The sequence below is a fragment of the Ambystoma mexicanum genome, chromosome 6q, assembly GCF_040938575.1.
Source record: "Ambystoma mexicanum isolate Mex_15411 chromosome 6q, UKY_AmexF1_1, whole genome shotgun sequence".
Lineage (NCBI taxonomy): Eukaryota > Metazoa > Chordata > Amphibia > Caudata > Ambystomatidae > Ambystoma > Ambystoma mexicanum.
The window spans coordinates 997,351,433-997,374,893 of record NC_090937.1 but is presented as its reverse complement, the minus strand read 5'-3'; the positions used below and the strand labels follow the sequence as shown (position 1 = coordinate 997,374,893).

Here is a 23,461-nt window from a genome sequence, read left to right as displayed (position 1 = left end):
AAGATTCTTGAATACAAATGATGTCATATAGGGTTAAATCATGATTCTGAACGCTGAAGAGATGGCTGTGTCATCGCATGTTCCAGGAACATAGTGACATTTTGGAATCAGTTGATTGCAATGATGGTTATTGAGTAGTATGTGTACTCTCCGAATATACTGTTTGGGACCAGTCCTGTATCCTCCGTATATGGTGGTCATTATACTCTGATTGTTTTTGATAGGACTTGTGAAGCTTTTGATGAGTATTTTCTGTAGTCCCGTCATTTCTATGCAAAGTTTCATCTCTTGTTCTTCTCTGGTAATTGTCCGTACGGCTATCTTGTTTGAGCAGGTAGCCTTTCCATTCTACAGTTTTTTCCATTAGGATTTCTTTTTGTGGTTCAGCATTCTGTACTTCAAATCCAAGCAAATTTAAACTGCTATTTTGTTTAATAATGAGCTGTTTTATATTGGTAGATGCGAGGAGTAACTGGATTCGATCTAAATGACTCTCATCCGAAAAGTCTACTGTCAGAATATCTTGTCTGGTGATGTTTTGTAGATTGGGGATTGCTTTGAATAGACGCAGAACATTTGTTCGGTTAAGAATCAGATCGTCTTCATTAGTGTGTGTTCTTTTCAGGAATGCAACGCGAGAAGTTGTAGTTTTCTGCGGGTTAAAGAAAATTGGTTCTGTTATTGCAGCGGTAGGCGTTTTATTTGACGATGGCGATGGATAGATATGAGGTGCGTCAGTTCCAGTATGGCTTGGAAGAGCTGGATCTGGGTTTAAGGTGGTGTTAGATATATCTTCACACGACAGGAACATTTGCAATTCTTGTTGCGAGTCAGATTGCTCGTGTTCAACCACAATCATGAGAGAGGTATCACTTGGCTGTATCTGTGCTTCTTCTGAGATGTCTAGTTCTTCATCGAAATGCTGTGTGAGATTTAGTAACATATCTAGCTGCGCATCCTCCGTTAATTCTTCAGTCGGCGCATTTCTCTGAGGAAGGCCTTAGAGCCAACTTGTCTTTTTTTTGTTTTTGTTTTACTTTGGCTTTTTGGATTTTGTGCCGAGGGCATGAAGATGGTGTAATTACTTGCCAAAGGATTTGATTTGTTTACATCGTTTTTAGTTTGAGGATTCAGGTTCTTTGGACAATCAATGGAGTTTGAATCTATGGCCAACTGAGAGTTGCTGGTGGGGTTTGCAAACTTGTACCTTTATTTGCTATGTCTTCGTTCATTTGGGTATGACTATATTGTGTCACAATAGGTAGGTGAATATTTGATCGATTATTAGAGGTCATCATAGTTATTAAGGCTGTAGTAAACTGTTTATTATCAGCTCAGTCATTTCTGGCAATATCTGAAAGACGTGATTGCCACATTTTGCTTGTTTCAGCCTCATGGTCCAAACGGTCCTGGATTTTGAGGACAAAAGATTCGATAAATATCTGTTTCACATGAATGAGGGCAAGTAGTGTTGCTTGATCTTTGCTCGCCTCTGCCACGCCTCTTGCATTTTTAAAAATTGAATCATTGTTTGCGATGTTACTGCAATAAGCATGTTCTGGTGGTCTTGCATGGTGGTTGGAATGGATGGCATATGCTCCTTTGGAGGTGAAAGGGTGGCCGTCACAGGCATCTGTGGTTTCACATCATATGGCTCGCAGAGAGAGTTTATTTGTGTATATGACAGCATTTTCCCCACGCTGTCACGTCTGGCACGTCTGCATTCGATATGCGCTGAGTAGAAAGGCCATCTAGCGGACATGGTTGAAGTGTAAATGCCGAGTTGTCGTGATAAGAATGGCCAAATACGACTTTTCGCTTTTCCTGATTCGTGAGGAGTGCTTCAATCTCGATCATATCCAAGGACAGCCGAGCAATCTTTGGATTTCGTTGGGCAGAGGCTGAATTTGCTATGTCTTGTGAGAGACGCTTGCTTTCATACAAGGATTGCCATGGTCTCTTTGCCAAGGCAGCTTTGCCTCACTGCAAACTCAATGGAGTAAAATGTACATCTGGTGCTGTGCGCCAGGATGCAGAGAAAGAATTGCTGGTTACTGCAGTCGAGGAGTCAGCAGGATTTGATACATCAGGATTCAGAAGGAGACGTGGTGAAAGACTCTCGGGCTGCAAGGGTTTTGTCATTTTATCATGTTGGAGTTTGGTATCTTCCTGTTGTTTTCCATGAATTTCTGGACTTTCATTTTTGTGTGGAGAAGAGGGCTTCATATTTAGACTTGATCTGTCGTGTTGGGGGGTAGCAGTCTGGCGTGTGGCAACTGGCTGGTGATAGTGCCTTTATCGACTCAGTAGGTGACATTTTGTATGGAGTTTCGCTATTTGTGTCTTTATTATCGGCTCCAAGCGGCATACATTGTCTTGCACATAATTCTTGGGAGGGAGGCGGACCTTCTTTGGGTTCATCACTATCTGAGTGATTCCTTGGCGATTGATTTGGTTTCTCTTGCACCACAGCTTGTTCACCTTGAGCATTGTCACTTCCATGGGAGGCAGGGCACTGTGGGAGTAGTAAGGTGGGTAAGGGACTAATTTGTTGTATCTCTTTCTGGGAGGCATTAAAGTCTTTATCCTCTTTTTTATTAGAACTCAGAGTTTTTCCTCATGATTTTTTTGTGGGATCGTAGTAGGCAGCGATTTGGAGCGTTGTCTTGTATGAGGACCGTTTTTGGAGTCATTTTGTGTGCTTTGTGCAGAGTTTTCTTCCATCATGACTGATGCATATATTCAGGGCTCCCAAGGATGACCACTCTGGCCACAGAATCACAGGTTCTTTGTGCAGTATAGGTTTTTGGTATACTTTAGAGTTTCCGTTTGGTCCTGCCTGTTCGACAGGGACTGTGTGTGATGTGATATGGACCGCCAATCAATCCGTGTCACTGAGTGAAAGGCAGATGCCCGCAGTCCTCAGAGCTGGTGTTGGTTGAAAATGCTTGTGTGCGATTGGAGCATTTCTCGTGTCAAGCTTTGTATACCACCTGGTGAGGTCTTAGACTTCGAGGCGGAAGCAAGGAACTCAAGATGAGTGTGAGCTGTATTGCCAGCTGAGGCAGGCAAAAGATCGTCAAGATGGTTGACTAGAGTATGTAATTAAGGGTGTGAAGCCTCGGGTCAAAGGGTGGGATCAACTCACACCCCACAGTCCCCGGGTAAAAGTTTCACCTGGATTGATATGATTAGAGCTTTAAAGTTGCTGTTCCGTCTAGCGTGTTCGTAAGATAAATGGAGCGCTGCAATGTTTAAGGGCTGGAGGCCGCACAAGAGTGGCTAAAGAAGGGGATGTAAAGTCAACTGCAAAGGACTGCTGTGGCTGGTCGGTCACAGGTCGTGGTATAGTGCAAGGATGCAAAGACCGTCACAAAGGTTGCGGGTCCTTACCTGACTTTGCACGGCTAGTGAAGGCTGGTGTGCTTGTAGTCGAGGCGGAGCGGGGCAGCAAAGCAGCAAGCAGCAAACAGCCAAACAGTGAATCCAGAGAGCGCCCTTCACTGGCGCGGGCTTAACGCCGCAAGTGTCTCGCCTCCCAGTTTTTATAATTCCACTTCCTGGAGGTGGGGGCTACAACAGAGCTACGGCTCTTAAGGCAACAGGAGCAGGCTTCTCACGGAGCAGGGAGCAGGCTTCTCACGGTGAACAATCCAGCACTGTTAACAGCCAAGCAGTGAATACAGAGAGCGAACATCTAATTTATGGTAAGCCAAAGAGCAAACATTACAAAGAAGGCCATACAATGGCGAGTGGCTGGTTTCATAGTGTCCTTGGAATGACCCCAATTAATTGGCCAGCAAGTCTCTTGAGGAGCCAGACCACACAGTTCCTCCCCTGTGTAGCCTTTACTGGCTTTTTCTTGACCAATGGGAGTAGAACAAATCAGATGCCATAATATTAGTCTAAGCAAACTATCACCTACTGACCAATCATGCACCCGGCACACAGCACTCTGCATAAGATGCAACAGAATACAGTACACAAAATAGTCATAAGTTAATTCATGAAACATCTTGGAAGTCTTTGGTAGGACAACTTAGTATATCAGTCTCTGATTGTTAAGCGCCATAGCTGGGGTCTAAAACCTGCGTCTCTCCAGAGTGTTTGAGTTATGATCCCTAACCATTGACTTTGCAGGCTACAGCTAATAGAAGATGTAGACCAAACATATGACGTAAGGATAGATGAATGTTTGCATAAACCAGAGAAAGCCCTCGTATGCCCTCTCCTCTTCTGGCCAAATCTGACCTCTTTGGTTACAAGTTCAAATTTATGTTCACAGTGTTTATTGTCATAGAGTTTACAAATCGAGTTATCTTTATTTAATGTTCACAATCCTTTTGTGCTTAAAATGACTATGGAGCAATTTTGTATGAGTCTGTAATTTGGCAGCAGGGTGCCATTACGTTAACACTGCAATGTAAACGGCTCGCTGCTGCCAGATTTTCGGCATTTGCATGGCAGAGGGAAAAGGTAAGGGCAAAATGCGACGTACAAGAGTGTACACTGTCTTTTGCTCTCTCCTTTTGCGCTCCACCGTGCAAATAGAGTAAATGTGTACATGGCAGGCAGCGTTTGCACTGGCATGAAAATGCATACCAGCTCAAATGCTGGAGGATTTGTATGGCGGAGAGTAAGGGAGTGGTGGAGATGCAAGTTTAGTTCCGTCCCTCCTCTCTGTCATACAAATTAATTAATATGACCTGTGACGTTAATGTATGGAGCAAAAGCCTTATGCAAGGCTTTTATGCTTCCATTAACTTTGCAGCTCAAGGAAAATTAGCCCTAATTTGTTCAAATATATTAGTGCAGCAAGGTGTGCAATAGAAAACAGTTCTGCCAAGGTAATGCATTTTTACAAGAAGTAAACATTTCTTAAAATGTCTAAATTAAAGAATACATTACCTGCAGGGGAAAACTCCCAGTCTTTGGTAATCAGATCCTCCAATCGCTGTACCAAATCTCTCCAGACATCATCAAATATTTCCGCACCCACCGTATCTTTGATGCAAGCATTGGGTGAAATGGGAGGGATGCCACGCTTGTTCCTCTTTCGACACATTTGGGCTTTCTTTTGTTCTAAACCTTCATCGTCACTAAAATGTAGAACAAAACAAAATCCCATTGATGCATTTGATCCCACACAATTTATGGTTGTACAATTCACATTCAACATAAATATAACTTTAACCGTGCTGATTAATTGTGCTGGACCATTCTTCGCATTTCTTTTGCAGAATGGCAATTTTGTCTATTTTGGGGCAATTTAACTGTGTTTCTTTAACCCTAAAAAGTATACCTTAGCCAAACTTACCATTTATATTTTTGTGGGGAAAAAGCCAGGGAAGAAATTGCTGAAATTGCCGTTCGGCAAAAGTAGCTGATACCATTTTGCTAGCATTACAAATAAATTGGTTTTGTTCTTATTTGCTACTTTGTTTCTCTTTAGATCTTGGAAGATTGATCTTCCAAGCTGTGAATTCTCTACCAAACTCTGAAATACAACAATCCACAGATAAATGTAATGCAATAAACATCTTTGCAGCAAAAAATGGCAACACATTGTCAGCTGAAACACACCAGCGACTTTTCCATAACAGCCTGCAACATACCAATATAAACCAAGTTCAGGAAAATTACTTCCGAAGACCTGACCAGCGCACTCACAGCCCTCAACCCAAAACATATGATAACAATCCTTTCCTTCTCAATTGTGAAATTGATCACAGGAGAAGCTGCACACCACTGCATGTCATCAATGCATCACTTTGCAAGGAACCTTCCAAGGCATATAGAAAATGGGACAGATCCTTGCCTTGCTGAAGAAACCCTCAATCAACCCAGATGACCTGGCCAACTTTCACCCACCACCCATATACACTTTGCCATTCAGCTGCACAAAGGGATCATGCAGAACAACCTCCTACAGAACCACCAATCAAGATTCTACCCACAATGCAGCACGTCATTACCATGCAACTTATCAATGATCCCCTCCACATCATGGACAAAGGGGACTCATCCTACTTGACCTCTTTGCCACCTTCAATACTGTTGACCGGGAAGACCTCCTCAAAATCCTTGCTATCCACAGCGACTTGAACAAAACAACCCAGTATCACTTCACCTGAAGATGAGGCTACAGAAGGTGTTAGACATGTGCTAACTACATCTGAATTGACCGAGGTTCATCATCAATACTTGCTGACAATCTTGGGTCTAATAATGAAGAATACTTTTTCTCATCACAATAAAAACTTTTATGAGCAACTGGCAATTTCCAGTTGTGTGCCCAATTTAGAAAAAGTATTCATGCAGAAACTGGAAAAAGACTCAATTTTCACGTATACAGATGTTGACCAAAATGGACGATATTACACCAGATACACAGATGATAGATTTTTAATCTGGCAAGACAAGGAAAACTCATCAAAAGTGATTATTGAATGGATACACACAATACGCTCCATAATCAAATTCATGGCAGAGTAGGCAAATATTTCTGCGCAATTCCTGAATACAGAAGTATCCATGAGCAAGGAGCAGTTAATCTTTGAAGTATATCATAAAAGCAAAGACCAGAATTCATTTATACATGCAGAGTCTTTCCACCCGAGGGCTTTAGTGACTAGTTATCCTTTTCACAGATGCAGGGAGGGGGAAAATGAACAAGTAGCATTATAATATTTACTAATAGATTTCTACAAAGGGGTTTCCTAAATCTGTAACTCATGAAGCAACTCACTTTGGAGCAAAACATTATGCTGACCAACAGAGTTGCACCATCAATCACTGAAGGAGGCATTAGCTGTGAATTAACATGCAAATAAAAAATAAAGAAAATAATATCTGGAACTTCTTCAACATAATGAAGTATTACGATCAATTGTCAGAAACATGCATCTAGGTACTTTTGGAAAAGCTTTAAATTGGGAGTCACCTTATTAAAAACAGATCTTCTATCACCTACAGAATCTCAAACACTATTGCCAAAAAAAGAAGAAAGGAACACTTGCTTGCCTGTCATTTAAACACTGCAACAAGATGTTGAAGGAGGCTGTATTGCCATATCCAAAAAACTGGAGAAAGATATTTGTGAAATCATCACTGACCTCCTTAAGTGACTGTCGAAAAACATGATTCAATGTCCATGTTGTTGAGTAAATGTTAAGAAATAATATGACAAGTAAAACAAAGAATCAAAGATCACAAGTCTTGTATAAGTATGGTATGGTATCTTAATTTACATTTATACTGTGCCAAATCACCACCATGGTAGTTTCAGAGCACCTAGGATTGCCCATAAAGTTGGGTATTATGGCCATGCAACAGGTATCCAGCCCTTGGTCTGCTGGAGGAAAGAAACTTAGCAAGTGGGACAATGAGAGCATGGAAAAGTGGGACGTAGATGCTACAAATACAGGAAGGGAGGTATAAAGCAAGGGGAGAATGTTTTGATAAAGCATGGGTGCATGCCAGTCCTACCCGGTGGACCATATTTCTGCAAAAGGGAGGAGGTGGACATGTTTTAATGAGTTGTAATGTGTGGGTTGTTTTCACAAAGTGGATTTGGAGAATTTTAAGTTAGCAAACAATGTAATGCTGGCCATATAAAGGGCTTGACAGCATGCTTGGCCAATCATGGGCTTATTTACCCTGGCATCTCTATGTGTTGTACCCAGGCCAAACTCCAGAATATTAATTCTGCAACTCTCCAGCCTGAGCCAAGAGTGGTGAAGTCAAGAATAGATTGTATATAAAAGTGAATGTTGTTGGCAAAGGAATGGTGTAGTCAAACCAGAATAGCAACATTTTGTTCCATGTCATGGCATTCTAGGGTGTTGCCTTCCTGTGCAACACCATATAAATTGAGAAAATATACCTTGGGCGCCCTATGCAGGATAGTTTCATTACACTGGCCCTCATTACAACCCCAGCGCTAAACCATGGCGCTATTAGCACCATGGTTGGTGCCGGTGTTGTAACGAGTCCGCCATGGTGGAATGGGGAAATACCGCCCCATTCCAAGGTTGGCGGGGCGGTATTTCCCCATTTCACCATGGCCCTTCCCCATTCCCATTTTCGCCCCATAGGGCTCAATGGGACTGGGGAAGGCGCTAAGTACGGTACTGCAAATTGCGATACCGTAATTAGCACTGAGGTCCCTTTGCGGCACCCTACTTTAAGGTCGGGTCCCACAAAGGGACCTCGTAATCAGGCGTTAAGGGTTTAACGGCGCCGACACCTGTTACGGAGCCATTAAACCCTTAACGCCAGGGTCGTAATGACCCCCACTGTGTGAAAGGTGGAGTTGGATGTGGCCAACCTGCATAGGAAAGGGACGTGTGAGAAATGGACAGAAATCTGTCCTTCTATATGGTGAATCTGGCACTCTTCTTTGTTAACAATTGAGCAATTTCAATATTGCATGCTTAAATAATGTTTGTTTTTATACAGCACTGCATGTCATATTCCTCCTGCTTATAAAACCAGTTAATAACAGGTGCTTTTATTAGCCGGTTTTAATGGTACACAGTTAACCAACCCCAAAGGTTGAAATGCTATTCTAGACCACTTACAGGATTTAAACTTGCGAAATGCAGGCTTGTTAGAAAAGATTTCTCTTGAAGCAACTTTTCCTCCATAGTCTATGGACCCCCAAACGTTTGTTTCAGCATCCTGACCTGAATTTTTACAATGGAGCACAGCCTTCAGCTGCACTCCATTGGGCTTTTGCTGGTTGTTATGGGGAAACTGACACGTGCTTCAGACTGTCAGTACTGAGAAACTTTGTTTCTCTTAGTCTTTCGACTTTGTTGCCATTTGTTTGTAGCGTTTTATCATTGTGCAAAGTACATTACAGTACATTGCAATGCGGCCATTGTGTTTTATGACCCTAGACACCCTCTAAGGATATTTTGGTGATTGGACAATGTACCTTGGAACACACTGGTGGCAGTAGCATTTTCTTGTATTTTGGTAACTTTTTACTGAGCCATACCACGTTTACTGCGTTTGGCTCATGGCTGTGGCGGGTGTTCAACGTGGCAATGCCACAAAGCCTTTTGGCTGTTCCTATTGCAATGTTGTCTCTTGGCCTTCCTCCTGCCCTTCCAGGGCAGGGATTTCCTTTCCTTATTTGGGCATGCAGTTGCCCACGAAAGTTGCTTCTTTTTCAGATCTCTGCAGGTCACGTATGTAGGCACCCAGGAAGTGGGCTGAGACTGTTGGGTCCAATCCACATTACTGGTGCCAGGGGGTCTGGTGTGCATGAGAGCATTAAGACCCCGGTGGTCCCTGATTGGACCACTGCTGGTGTTCATGCATGGGGCAGATCTTCTCATTGTTTGGCTGGGTGCCAGGATATTATGAGGGGTCCTGCAATCATTCCAGCAGATCAGCAACAAATTCAAATGGATCTGCAGGAGGAACCAAGTATCCTGAAGAACTAAGCAGAACAAAGGATGATCCCGAGATGCCCTGAAGAGGGCTGGCACCCAAATCCCATTGTTGTCCTGGTCGAGCCCTGCTTTGCGCTTGATCTCAGAAAACTGGGGAAGGTGCTTTGAACCCTGGGAGTAGTGGGACCAATCATTCTCGATGCCCGCTGGTAACCCTGCAAGTAAGCCTGTTCGGAAGTGTACCAGGGCCATCCAGTGGACAGACTAGCTGAATCCTTGGTTACCAGGCAGGAGTGTCGCCATTTTGAGTTTCGAGCAGAGACTGTGGGGAATCATGGCTTATCCTACAAAGCACCCTTCAGTGAAATTTCGCTGTCTCCGCACCTTTGACTCGCAAGATAAAATTCTGCATCGTACCGCTAGAGGTGGGTGTCCCTGCATCAATATGCGACAGTGACGGTCGCTGGAGGTGGTTTTCATGAATTCCTTCCAGTTCCCTGAGGCCCGCTGCATCAATGTTTTTTTCGTTCTTCATCTGAATTAATACTAGCAGCTCCTGTTCCATAACAGACCTGTGTCCGCACCCACAGTGCCTGTGCATCTGGAAGCCAAATTGAGGGCGGGAAATCGAAACTCTGATGACCACCTATAGACCTGCCAGGTCTGGACCAAAACCGAGCTAAGTGCAGTGAGTTGTGAAGTCACTTACCGGTGGCCCTTTGTTCATCCAAACACATTTACGCATTGAAGGATATTTTGGTCTTCCTGTTGGCTTGGGTAGTATTCTCTCCCTAAAGACCTCCTACCTACCCCTAAGGCATACTCATTTCCCATGCACATCCATGATGTCAGCTTCAGTTCTTCTAAAGGGACAAAATCCGGACTAAACAGCAGAAAACAGACAATTATTCTAGGTCCTTTTATAACTGAACCATTACCTCTGAGTCAATAATTGCAGCTGTGAAATGAAAGATTGATATGGGCTTATAGTTTATGGACCCTCAGGATGGGTCTAAATTATGTTTCTTTAATGATGGTAGGACCAGGCTTTGTTTCACAAGTTGTTGATAACTAAGCATTATTGCTCACAGCTAAACAGGCTATTATGAGCCCAGAAGCCATGCAGATACATGGCAGTAAAGCTATTAGCAACCGGCCGCAGTACCGGGTGCTAAGCTGAAGTGCCAGTTTGGGGGAAAGTAACACGCTGCCAATATTTTTGGATTGGTGACACTGCAAAAGGAGATGGAGACCTGGGCTGCCCTGCTGCGCTGAGAGGTTTATTTCCACCACACTTCACAGAGCTGAGGTACGCAGAGAGTGTCTGTGTGTGGCACCCTGACCTGGTGTTGCTTTATTGGATGATATATGTGCAACTGAGCCAGACTGCCAGGGCCTTCTTTTCCCACAATAGAATTGTAACTTTAGTCAGTTGGGAATCTTTCAATGTATGGCTGTCTGCAGCCTCGTTTCTTGGCCCAGGCACACAACAGACCAGATGGCAAATCAATGTCACTTGGCACCTTGATTAGGAAAGTGGAGTTCATTGTGTGTCACCATGCAGACAGTAGTCCATGGCAAATCAATGCAGTGATGTGTGCAGCAATCATTTGTGCGCTGCACAAGTCGCCACCCTGACCCTGTTGGTTAATGGTGTCTATGTGGTGCTCCCTTATGTAACAGCCCATACACCTGTTTTTGTCTGATGTGCCTAATGTACATACAAGAGCATACTGGACTGTTTTGTGTATGTGACTCTGATGAGCATGCCATACTGTGCCCACACTTAAACAAGAAGCAAAATAGCCCTTGAACGGTGTCCCCCATTTGAGTGGCTTATGTTGCAGCCACTTCATACTTGCATCCAAAAACGTAAGTTGTCCAAATGAGTATGTATGGTTCAAGGTACAACATTTTAATGTTAGGGCGAGTATTGTGAACCGTCATGTGAGCACCAAATCATGCATCAGTTATGCATTTAGAGATTCACACATACAATCCTTTTATCACAGACTTGTTATCAAATGTAGAGATCTCTGATCACTGTTATAGTCCTGAAATTCTCTGTGATTTAATGCAAAGTATACAGGAATCCTCATTTATTTTTCATTTATTTTGCATTTGTAAAGCGCTCACACAGCCCGTGGGCATCGAGGCGCTGTTACAGGAAGTATTTTTTTGTGTGTGTTTTAGTTGCGTATTTATTACGCACTTAAATACCCAGAGGTTTCTAAGCGTGGACCCGGGGATCGAACCTGTGTTGCTTTGTGTCGTCTTGCTTCCAAAGCGAACACGTTGCCGCTGAGCTATCCTCCCGGGACATAGCACCCTCATTGGTGCTATTTGTCCCCTTTCCCACTCTCAGAGAGGTATTTTTAAAGAGCACAATAAGAGTGTACCAGACTGTCCATCTTGGAATGATAACCTTCTATAAGAAAATAATTAATATGGTTAGTCTAGTATTGCCCCTTGCGAAATACAGGTGAGGTGGTACGAACACAATACCTGCAACACAGGGCCAGGTCAGTGGGCCCTCAGACCCTGATAGGATGTTCACACCACAGTGTGCCAGTACGGACAGTTTGAAACTGCATTCAGGCAAGGCCTTCCCTAAGAGCAGGTGACAGAAAAACCATTTACTTGGGCAGCAACAGCTGTGTTTTCACATTAGAATTCTTCTGTAAAGTACTTGAATTAAAATGTAATGAAACCAGCTTAATTTATATAGCATTATTTATTCATATTGAGGAGGGGTTTTGTCGCACGAAAGAGGTGTAGTTTGGGATGTCGTGTGCCAGTCAGTGGGGGGTGCATTCTGATGTTTCGCCCTGGGCACCAAGTTTGCTAGAAACTGCCCTGGCTGTCAGGCGAGGTGCCTCTTGAATGTGCATGTGACATGTGGCTCCTGTGTAAATGACTAGGGCATTGTCCATAATTTCTGCAGCTAGGCTGTAGCAGTTATTTTTTAAAATATTAAGGACCCTTACTTGAGAGGCTTCAAGGGGTAGAAAGCATCATACCTGTTACTCTTTTCTAACAGATTTGCAATTCTTAGTATTGGACGCATGGTGAAACTGTGACCAAAAAAAAAGGCCAGGGAACCTTAAAAAAAAAAAGTGGACCCCATTTGTCAACAACAGTTTGGGCCTTTTTTGCAACTATCTTAGATGCGTAATATAGTACAGATGCTAGCGGTCAGTGGCCGAAGTGTACCAGAAGAAGTCGTGGAATTATGTTCCCTGCTGGCCTGCCCCCACTGCCCACAAACACCATAGCCACGCCCCCTCCCACGCGCAGTTATGTTTTTGTGTGCCATCCCAGGATTTCCTGTGGCCTCATCAGGCCACCCAAAGAAAAAAAATTCTGGGGGCACTACTGTTACTGGCCATGTACACATCCTGATTGGGACGTGATTGCTACATTACTTCAGTTTTAGAGGAGTTCAATATAAGACAACAAGGCGCCATCTTGTTGCAGATAGCAAATATGCAAGCAAATAAATGGCCAGCTAGGTTGGGTGTAGATGTACATAAGGAGAAGATGTTAGTGTCATCCGCAAAAAGGTGGTGGGAGAACCCAAGGATGAGACCAGTTAACCAAGAGAGGCATTGTAAAGGGTGAATACAAGGGGCCAAGAACCATTGGCGTAATTTTAGTGGGGGACAATGGTGTTTATCCCCCTCCAATTTATGTGGCACACACACACAGGTGACGGCAATGTGCGGTATAAGAACCTTTAACATAACATAACATAACCATTTTGTCCCACTCATTTGTCCGGGCCGCTTTTATTTAGATGTCATGTCTCCCCCAAAATGTTCAGCAAAGTTACTCCTCTGCCAAGATCGGAGTCTTGTGGAATGGCAATTAGGAGTGTGGTTGGAGGAGAGCTGCCTATGTCCTATGGAGAATAGTTTGAAGTGGTGATGGTAGGTTAGAAAGTTAGAGATGTGGGTGAGGGATGATCTCACAGAATGACAGCTTTGGAATACAGATTGGAGAAGGTCCTGGGGATGACCAGAGTTCAGGTAGAAATATATCCAATTAAAGATAAGTTGTTTGAGGATAATAGACTAGTGGGGCAGAAGAGATAAAGGCTGATAGTTGGCAAAATTGACAGGGTCAGCAAGGGCTTCTTTGTATTGAACAAACATTTGCTGTGCTAAAGCAGGCTGGTAAGACTCCAAGGGAAACACAAAAGTGAAAAAGGGAGGAGAGATAGGGTCCTATATAGCCTTTTCGAATGCCTGCTTCACGCAAATGTTATTGTATCGCAGTGATTACTAAACATACTGTCTGACTGCAGTTGTACTGCCCCTCATGCAGGCCTTGACCTAATCCAGGGGTTAGCCCTGGAACCCCTTGACACCCTTTCCCTTCCCTGTGGACTTCAATTACCTCCCAATAAGTCCATCCACCAACCCTGGAGCCACATTCCCCATCGCTGTTCAACTCGCCCCCTCCCCATCCTCTTTCCCCTCTATCTCCTCATCTTTCAGGTCAGTGCGAACCACTGCGCATGTCCACCTCTGGCTATTCCTGCCCTTCTGTGGATGCTCAGCCTCTCATTGCTTTTTCTCATGACTTCACCTGATTCTTTTTGGAACTCACTCTTCTCTTCCCCTTCTCTCACAGCCTTCAGGTTTAATTTCTACTTCAATCTGCCCCCCACCATCTCCCTCTTTAACACTTGGATTTGTACCCCTCAAACTCGACAATCTCATTCTTTAAGGATCTGCAGCCTCATCTATCCCCCTTGCCTATCTCACAACATCTGCTCCTCTTTTCCCGCCTCCCACCACTCTTTTACTTGGCCTCTGAAATACACAACTCCACTACAACAGGTATTTCTACATCACCAACCACTTCAATGCTTATCGCCCACAAAGTTTTCTTCTTGCTATCACAGAAAGTTTAATCTCAGAAGCCATAATCACACTGCTATACTATTGGCTCTCCCCACTGACTCTTGTTACCTCCTCCCACTCTCATTGGCCTGTTGGGAATGTTTGTGGCATGAGATTCCTTGGCAATAGGGCCCTCGCAACTGCATCACCCCACCCCTTCTGACATCACATGTCATTCTTTTGAAAATGCCTCTATCGAACTCCTTCCTCCTGCTCCTCTCACAATTCTGGCTCTCTATCAAAACCCTGGTCCGCTCAACTCATTTTTCCTTGGAATGAACCTTCTCCCTAAGTCACTTAACTCGGTAGAGGCTGCTGACATTTTATTGAAAGTCCACAGACCTACATGAACTTCAGACAATGTTTAATAGCAATCATCATTGTGAGAATGATGTAGGTATCGCAGCCATGTGCGGAGAGATGGTGCCGAATGAATGCTGTTTGCTTTGCAAGTGCATGAGTGGCCCCATAAGGATGTTCGAGGATGAAAGCAGCTGCTGTCTCTGGTGTATGTACGCCTACCTACATGCCTCAAATTAGATCATGAAACTGTGCTTAGCTGCTTGAGATATGGAACGCTAATCATGCAAAGGCTGATTCTGCAGTTTTGGTAACGTTCATTGTGATGGAAAGCTTCTGAAGGGGATGGGAGTCTGTGTCACATGGGTGGGCAGAGCAGTAATGCAACATGCTTGGATAATCCCGTAAAGTCATGCCCCTTGGAACCGTTAGGAAGTCTATTGTTACCGCAACAGACTAAAGATATTTTTCTGTATGAGGGTCATTGTTTAAAACTGTATAGAAATTCAGAGGTTTCTGTGTTCCGGGGCTACATTTTCAAGATAGGAATCCTATTCTGGTTTCCCGACCCATTTCTGCACATTTTTCTGTAAACAAACCTTGTGTCTACCTTTGCTGTCTGCCTCCCTAATAGATTATTTGGTGATAAGCTGTGGTGTTCTACACCACAACCGTCCCCATTGTCATGCTGGTGGACTTTGACCTTTCCAAGCCCTCCCCAGCCAACCACCTTAAAGTCAAATTCTTCCTGTATGACAGCTCTCTCTACCTCCTCCAAAACCAGACTACCCACTATGGGGAGAACTCTCTTGACCTGGCACTTCTCTCTACTTTGCTCTTGTTCTCTGAGCTCTCCATTGACCCCTCTCCTTCTAATTACTTCATTCCTTCTCCCCTGCTGAAAGGCCAAGAGGAAATCCAGGCAGAACTCACTTGCCCCTTACCTTGATGATGTGAGCACTTCTCCCCTGCCCCTCTACCCTATTCATGCCACTTCCATTGGCTGTAGGTTTTCAGACTTTCACTATGCACGTATGACTCCCTTTTTTTGTTGATTTCTAAAGACACAAAGCATACAAGGCATATCATAATTTCAAAGGATATTTTGAAGCAGAATTATGATGACCAACACTATACTGCATGCACAATCACAGCTTACCATCCACGTCCTCTACCCTGGATCACCTCTGAGATGCAGACCTTTAAAACAAGCATGTGTCCTGACCTATGATGCTGGTGCAAATCACATGCCCACACCACACTCATAGTAATTATCTTTCTCTACTCACAATTGCACTGAAAAATACACCTACCCCAAAAACCTAATCTCTTAATTTTGTTTTATCTCCTAATCTACAAAGTGAACAATTGTTTTGCTCCTCAGTGCCTGTCTGATTGAATCCCTGTCTACTCACTTCCTCGTTCCGTCTGCTCCTCCCCTGCACTCAACCTCCCTGTGCCATATCCTTGGTGCCTTCTCTCACTTTCTCTCTACTCACCCCGCTCCATTGGTACCGGGTTCCTACCACAATCAAAATGATCACAACTGTAGATCTCTTTAAAGTTGACTTAAACTTCATTTACTTTCCAAAGAGGGAGCCGCCCCTGCCCTCTATTGCAACCTTCAAACCAACCTGAGCACACCAATCCCCCATATGCTGAACAATAATGTAATATTGTATAGTTGTACAGCATTCCTCATTTGTTTGAAGCACTTGCCCATCTAGGTTGATGGTACCTTTGTAAGTCACCAGTTTCTTATATTTATTTTGTTTTGTTGTGCCCCTGGTCTGTGTTCCACTTTGTTCTTGCCCTCATAAACTGGCTCACCACTTATTGTCATATTTGTGCTGTATTGGACAGGCTCCCTTAAGGAATGCTTACCATATGTAAGTGTGTTACTGTAAATCGTTTCTGTTTGAAATTAACATCCCTGTACTTCAAATAAATACAGATAAAAATACAATGCTGAAATGAAGAACAGAGTGGTAGGTAGGTGTTGAAGTGGGGAGAGAGTTGGGGGAGAACACATGGTCACGAGAGTTGCCTTGGGAGTGAGTGGCTATATTGTGATGGGGGATATGGGAGTGGTCCCTTACACTGTTTCCGTACCCCTAGTGGCGTAGCGCAATAGTACAGTGACTTTTCACTAAGTTGAACCCTGCATTCCAAATGACAACCGCACACAAGGAAAACGCCAAAGGTGGGAGCAAAAGTGATTGCTAGCCTGCCAGTCATACTGGCAGCAGTCACCACTGGAGCAATCATTTCGTGAGAAGAAGGATAGCAGCAGCGCAGGGAGACAGAAGTGGACCTCAGCCGTAAATGTTGCTACAAAGAGCCATAACTTAAGTGGAGCACTGACAATTATCCACTCCAACACCACAGCAGGCACAACAAAAAAGACACATAGGGCCTCATTACGAGAATGGAGGTAGCCATGGAGCTATTAGCTCCATGGCTGCCTCCGTTCCGGGCTCGATTACCGGGTTTCTGCAATGGGGACTTACCGGGTTACTCTGACATAGGTGGACCCAGTAAGTCCTCCTTGCAGGACCCATTCCCATTCCCATTTGAGCCCCCATAGGGCTCAATGGGAATGGGGATGGAGGTAATAAACGGCAGATTACATCTGGCCCGTTATTGCCTCCCTCTTCCCCTCATGGGACCCGGAAAGCACACCTGATTTTACCAGGCGTGCGATGCGGGTCCCGCCATGGAAAGCTCGTAATCGGCGGTCCCGTAATGAAGGGGGCTGGTCCCGTACGCGCCCCCTTCATTACGGGAGCGCCAGCCTTATAATAAGTCCCATACAGTGCAAACTGGAAGGAAACACATTTTGAACCAGGAAAAGCTCCGTTTAGCAGCAGATGTGTATGGCTTTAAAAACACAACATGGCATTTACATGCTCTAAAGAAGGGGCAGGATCAAATGGATGTTACAGCACATGTGCCCCATTATCAGCCCGTATGGGAAGCGGTGGAGACTGTTATCACCATTATCACCTGGGTGCTTTAGCATTTCATTGTGGTGAAACTTCACGATCGCTGCCATGGAGACAGCAGAAGTAGCTAATTCAAACGAGAATCAGCCCCCTTTCTGTCACCATGGTGGCAGAAAATCTGAAGGAAGAGGCGTGACTGTGGAGTAAGGAGTGGCAGAAGAATGGTGGCAGGTACATTTAGAAAGACATTTTGAGAAGGGGACTGGGACTGGGACTGGAGCAGGAGGCGAATGGGACGTGCAGGTGTTAGGTGCGGGGAATGCGAACCCAACTGCTAGCTTTGAACTCAGGCTCGGTTCAGGAAATATAGCACGTGTTTAGAGCATAGCACTTATCTGCTGCACATGCCGGTGTGCTAATTGTAGACACTGGAACCTGTTGTCATAGTCGCTACATGATTATGTGTATGGCTGAGGCAAGCCCAGCAGATGAAGTTTAACCTAGCAGTCACTGTCTTGCCAATGTGTACTCTGAAGCATCTCAAAGCAGGAGGACCCAGGAACCTCTAAGGCAATGTTGCGTCAGGTACAACCTGACTAATCTGCTCACTAAATATTTCTTACACGTGCAGGCACGTTTTCCTTGTTGCCGCTACACCTATTAGTGTGTCCCAGCGTATTTCTTTTAAGGTTATCCTACTCACTGTTCTTTGCTGTCATATGCCAGATATTCCTCAATTTTTCCATCTAAATCGTAGATTTCCTCCTCCAGGAACGAGTATGCAGAGCAATCAGAAATCGAAGATCTTCCTAAAGAAACCAACTCTGATTCCCTGTGCAATGGGGAAGCCGTTGGAATTACTTTGGAGCCCGATATGCAGAGCCTAAAACAAAATAATACATGATTTAGATGTGCAATCAGCGGAAAACTACATTTGTCAGCTTTTAGAAAATGGTTTGAGGCCCAACCAAGTGCCCACAACACAAACGAGCATTGGCAAAGCCTGTAGGTTTTGGCTGTCACATATCAAGTGCAGCCCCAAGTGCACCAATAATCTTTATGGCATGAATAAAGGGCAGCAGTAAAGCGTGCACCATTACAAGCAATACCTAGCATCAAAGTTCTTTAGAGACAAATGCTTCAAACCAAGGGCCTCATCACAAGTTGGGCGATGTGGTAAGAATGTGGCAGTAATAGCATTACCACCGTATTACCAGACCACCCAATCACGAGTTTGTTGGAAAGTTGGATCCCAATCCCAATCGTCATGCCAAGATGCCTTCGGGTAAAAGTGTGTGCTATAAATAAAAATAACATAATAGAACCTGCAGCTCTGAGCTGGAGGTGAATGCGCAGACTCTCTGCCCATTTTCAGCGCAATTACCATGGCGCAATTACTGTCACAGTTATTGCGACAAAAATGCCCCATTGAGTCCTATGGACTGAAAACAAATGAGGACTTACATCGCCACCGCCACTTGTAATCCGGCAGTAATACCGCCAAACCAAGTGTTGGTAACGGTAATTGTGTTGGGCGCTATTCTGGCAGATTTACTGCCAGGATACTGCCCAACTTGCGATGAGACCCAAAATGTTGGAGCAAAACAAACATGCTTTGACAAAACCTGGATATCTGACCCTCTTTCCATTAGACCGACAGCAGAGGTGACCAATTTCAACGAAGCCATACAAATAATCTTCACTTTTCAGCAAATCCCAGTGCAGAAAACATGCAAAGTGCACAAGGGTTGGGGGAGGGGGGGGTGGATAATGACGCCTCACTAAGGTGGATGCATATCTATGCACAATTGTCATCTCCCGCTATACATACAATCCTTTTTGCTCCATTAATGGTTGCTACACTTATACCAAAACCTAAAAAGGGGTTTGTGCAAAGTTTGGTGTGGATCAATCCAGGGGGAGCGAAGTTGTAAGCCACCCAAAAAGTGTTCTTCCTATGGAAACAGCAACTTATCCATAACTACATGACCAATGTGGCCATGTAATATATATATATATATATATATATATATATATATATATATATATATATATATATATATATATATATAGTATGCATCACTCATTGTAATTGTATTTCTGATGCTTGTATCTGTTTAGATTCACATGTTATGCATAGGCCGACATCTAGTGGAAGCTGCATAGTATTACAGTTCCACCAGGACACCTTGCTTTGAGAAATGGTGTTTGCAGATAGAGCCACCAGGTGAACGTTAATGGAGTTAAATACTAGCCCAGAGTCTAGTAAGTGGAGCATGTAGTGGAGAATGTTTGATGGCGTGCATTCTATCGGGTTTATACTTTTTGACTGGCACCATATTACAAATCTTTTCCATTTGTTGAAATAACAGTGTCCGGTGTTTGGTTTGCGTGCCTCCTTGAAGATGTCCATATACCTTTGAGGTAGTTTTAAATGGCCAAACTCTATGACTTCAGGAGCCAAGCTGCCAAGTTCATAGACCGAGGTTGTGGGTGGAACTTTGTGCCCCTGTGTTGTGTGAGCATGTTGTTGGGGCACAGGAGTTTTATTGGATCGCACAACACCAGTTTGTGCAGATGTGCAAACGAAGGTTGTCTCACCCACACAGGTGCAACTAGGATTAGTGTTACTTGTTCCTGGTGCATTTTGTTCACCAACCTGCTCAGTAGCGGGGTCGGGGAAAAGCGTAGGCAAATTTCCCTGGCCATTTCATCCACAGGGCGTTCCCCTTGGACTCATGTTGGGGAAACCTGGATGCGAAGTCTGGGCATTGGGTGTTTTGGCTTTTGGCGAACAGGTCTAAAGGGGGGTAACCCCATGGGGAGAAGATATTGTTTAGGATATCTTTGTCGAGTTGCCACTTCTGCTGTTCGGGTAGAGGATCTCTGCTTAATGAGCCTGCCAGAGAATTGAGTTCCCCTGGAACATGTTTCGATGTTAGGAACATGCCCCGCTTGAGTGCCCACTTCCACATTTTGTGTGCTAGCCTGGACAGACTTAGAGAGTGTGTGCCCCCCTGCTTGTTTATGGAAAACATGGCACTGGTGCTGTCCGTGAGGACTTGTGCTGACTGACCTGACAGGTGCACTTGGAAAGCCTGCAGAGCTTTGAGAAATACTAGTAGTTCCAAAAGATGTATGTGATTTTGGGCTGTGATTTGGGTCCACAGGCCATGCGCTATGTGGTGAAGGGAATGGGCTCCCCACCCAGTAAGTGACGCGTCTGTTGTGCCAACTGCTTGCACTGTCAGGTTGTGAAAAGGTTTTCCCTTTAACAGGTTTTCCTTTGTCGACCAGCGTAGCATTTGAACTAGGGTTAAAAAAAACACCACTAGATCGTCCCACTGACCTCTTGACTTAGACCACTGTTTCGCTAACCACTCTTGCATTGGGCGCATGTGCAGCCATGCATGTGGAACCAGGTAAATGCATGATGCCATCATCCTGAGCAAACGCATTGCTTTTCAACAGTTATTTGTCGACCTGCCAGATACTGAGGTATTTGCGGCAGTATGTTTTGTACTCTTTCATTTGACAGAAAGACTAGACCCTGTTCTGTTTTTATGACAGCTCCTAAAAACTGTTTGGTCTTGCTTGAAACAAGACTTGATTATTTTCTCGTTGATTGAGAATCCCAATTGGAACATGGGATTGATAGTTTTCTGGGTGTTTTGCTTGCAAATTTGGGGGATTCCCCTGTTATCAGTCAGTCATTCAAATAAGGGTACATTGGGATTGATTCCCTGCGTAGATGCGCTTCCACTACCGCTAGTACCTTGGTGAATACCCATAGAGCAGAGGCTATGTTGGAGGGTAGCACCTTCAATTGGTAGTGATGGTTCGCTATTTTGAAACGCAAGAATCTTCTGTGCGCAGGGGACATTGAAATATAAAAGTATGCATCTTTCATATCCAAGGTTGCCATGTAGTCCCCCTGCTTTAGCAGTGGGATTACCTCCTGTAGCGTTATCATGCAGAATTTTTGTGGCTTTACATAGGTGTTTGCAGGGCACAGGTCTATGATAGAACGTATTGTTAAGTTTTTTTTTTGGCACAAGGAAGTACATTTAATAAATATCCTTGTTTACCTGGTTTGCCGGGATAATTTCGGTGGCGTCCTTTAGAAGCAGCGCCTTGACCTCTTCCAACAGGATACGTTGTTCTTCCTGTGAAGACTGCCTTTGACGTGGCAGGTGGTTGGATGGCGTTTGGATCAGTTCTATGCAATATCCCCCCACCACGGTGGAAAGTCCCCACTAGTCCGAAGTGCGTGGGTAAAGTGTGAAATATGACCTCCTACTGGAGTGGCAAGGGAGGGAACCTGTAGCGGGTGGCCATTGCTTAGGCGGGGGGGTTGAGCCCCCTCTTGAGGAGGAGGATCTGCCCCTACTTCATGACATTCTTTGGGATCTTTGAAAACCCTGTTGTGAGGACTGCCCTTGTGACGAACCCCAGGATGAACCTTGGCCACCTTGATTGTAATTTGAGGCTCGTTGGGAGTTCTGTCCTCTGAAACGGGGAAAGTTAGAGCTTCCTCTTTGTCCAAAGGGTTTGATGGTGGGCTGCCCTAGGGATTTGAGTGTGTCATATTCCTCTTTTGCGCTCTTGTGAGCATCTTCCACTGCTTCGCCAAACAAAGCGTTGGGTTTTATGGGCATGTTTAGGAGGTTTGCCTAGGTTCCTAGTTTGAAGCCTGATTGGCGTAGCCATGTGTGGCGTTTAATCAGTGTGCCCTCTGGCACAATTCCCCCTGCATTATCTGCTGCGTCTAAGTTGTTTTTGAGGAAGCAGTTGGCTACTTGTTTCCACTCTGCGATGATGAGTGAGAGCTGTGTTTTGAGTGACACTGGGACTGAGTCTATCTGTTGAGCCATTTCATCCCACTTGTGGCAATTATAACTGGCTAATAACGTAGTGTTATTAGCTATCCTTGTTTGATAGGCTGCTGAGGAATCTACCTTCCTGCCCAGAGTGTAGATTTTCTTACTCTCCTTGTCAGGAGGTGCTTTGGCAGAGGTTAGAGGGGTTCCCATCCTCTTTCTCATAGTAGTAACTGTTAAAGAGTAAAGCTTTAACTTCCCCCTGATGTATAAAGTGTTTGAGGGGGCCGGTCTGAACAACTTCTTGATGCGCGGGTGGACAGCCTGAGTTAAATTGGGTGTAAGCAGAGAGGGTTGGATGCGTCTCTGTACCGATTGTAACAGGGGGATGAATTTGGTTGCAGATTTTTTTATCCCCAAGGATGTCCTCCACAAAGTCTTTGTCAACTTGGGCTTCTTGCGTGTCTATTTTGAAGTGCTCTGCTGCCTTTAAGAGCAGATCATTATATTGTAACTGGTTGTCTACTGGGGTGTCAGCCACCGGTGGGGCAGAATGATCTGGGGACTGGATTACGTATAAGTCCTCATCGTCATCATCATAATATTGTCCCCTTCGTCCTCTGGGTCTGTGTATGTTCCAGGGTCTTGTGAGCCTTGCGTGGTATGGTAATACGTATCTTGCCCTAGGTCCTGATGCAAGGTGGTAGCCTCCATGGTTTCTAGACTAGCTCTTTTGGCGGCGGGCTGAATAGTTGCTGCCTCGCTCTGCAGGGTTCCCTGAAGATTTTGGAGGACCTCTGGGTGGTCATCAAAGAAATTAATATTTATTTATTTGTATATTTTATTTATTTATATAGCGCTCCTGGCCCAAGGACATCCTGGCGCATAATAAAAGAGGACATCCTCCTCATAACTTTATCAAATTGCTCTGTGGTCCACTGTCAGGAGCTTCGTACTACAGAGGGAGCAGGAGTAGCAGGTGTAGGTGGAGGCTCTGCAACAGGAGTTTTCTTATGGTGCATAGCCCCAGAAAGTGTTCCCTCAGGGGTAGAGTAATCCCTGGTTTTGGTACCTTGAACCTCTTT

At 44.5% G+C, this 23,461-nt stretch overlaps 1 protein-coding gene across 3 annotated transcripts in view; it reads right to left on the bottom strand.

Annotated features, from left to right (window-relative positions):
* FAM149A (family with sequence similarity 149 member A) overlaps positions 1-23,461 on the bottom strand; it is a 331,701-nt gene that overhangs the window by 123,680 nt on the left and 184,560 nt on the right. For all 3 annotated transcript variants that reach the window (XM_069631543.1, XM_069631542.1, XM_069631541.1), the window contains exons 6-7: positions 18,260-18,439; positions 4,909-5,099 (exon numbers count right to left, since the gene is read on the bottom strand). In XM_069631543.1, coding sequence (XP_069487644.1) covers positions 4,909-5,099; positions 18,260-18,439 — 371 coding nt within the window. The remainder of the gene's footprint in view (positions 1-4,908; positions 5,100-18,259; positions 18,440-23,461) is intronic.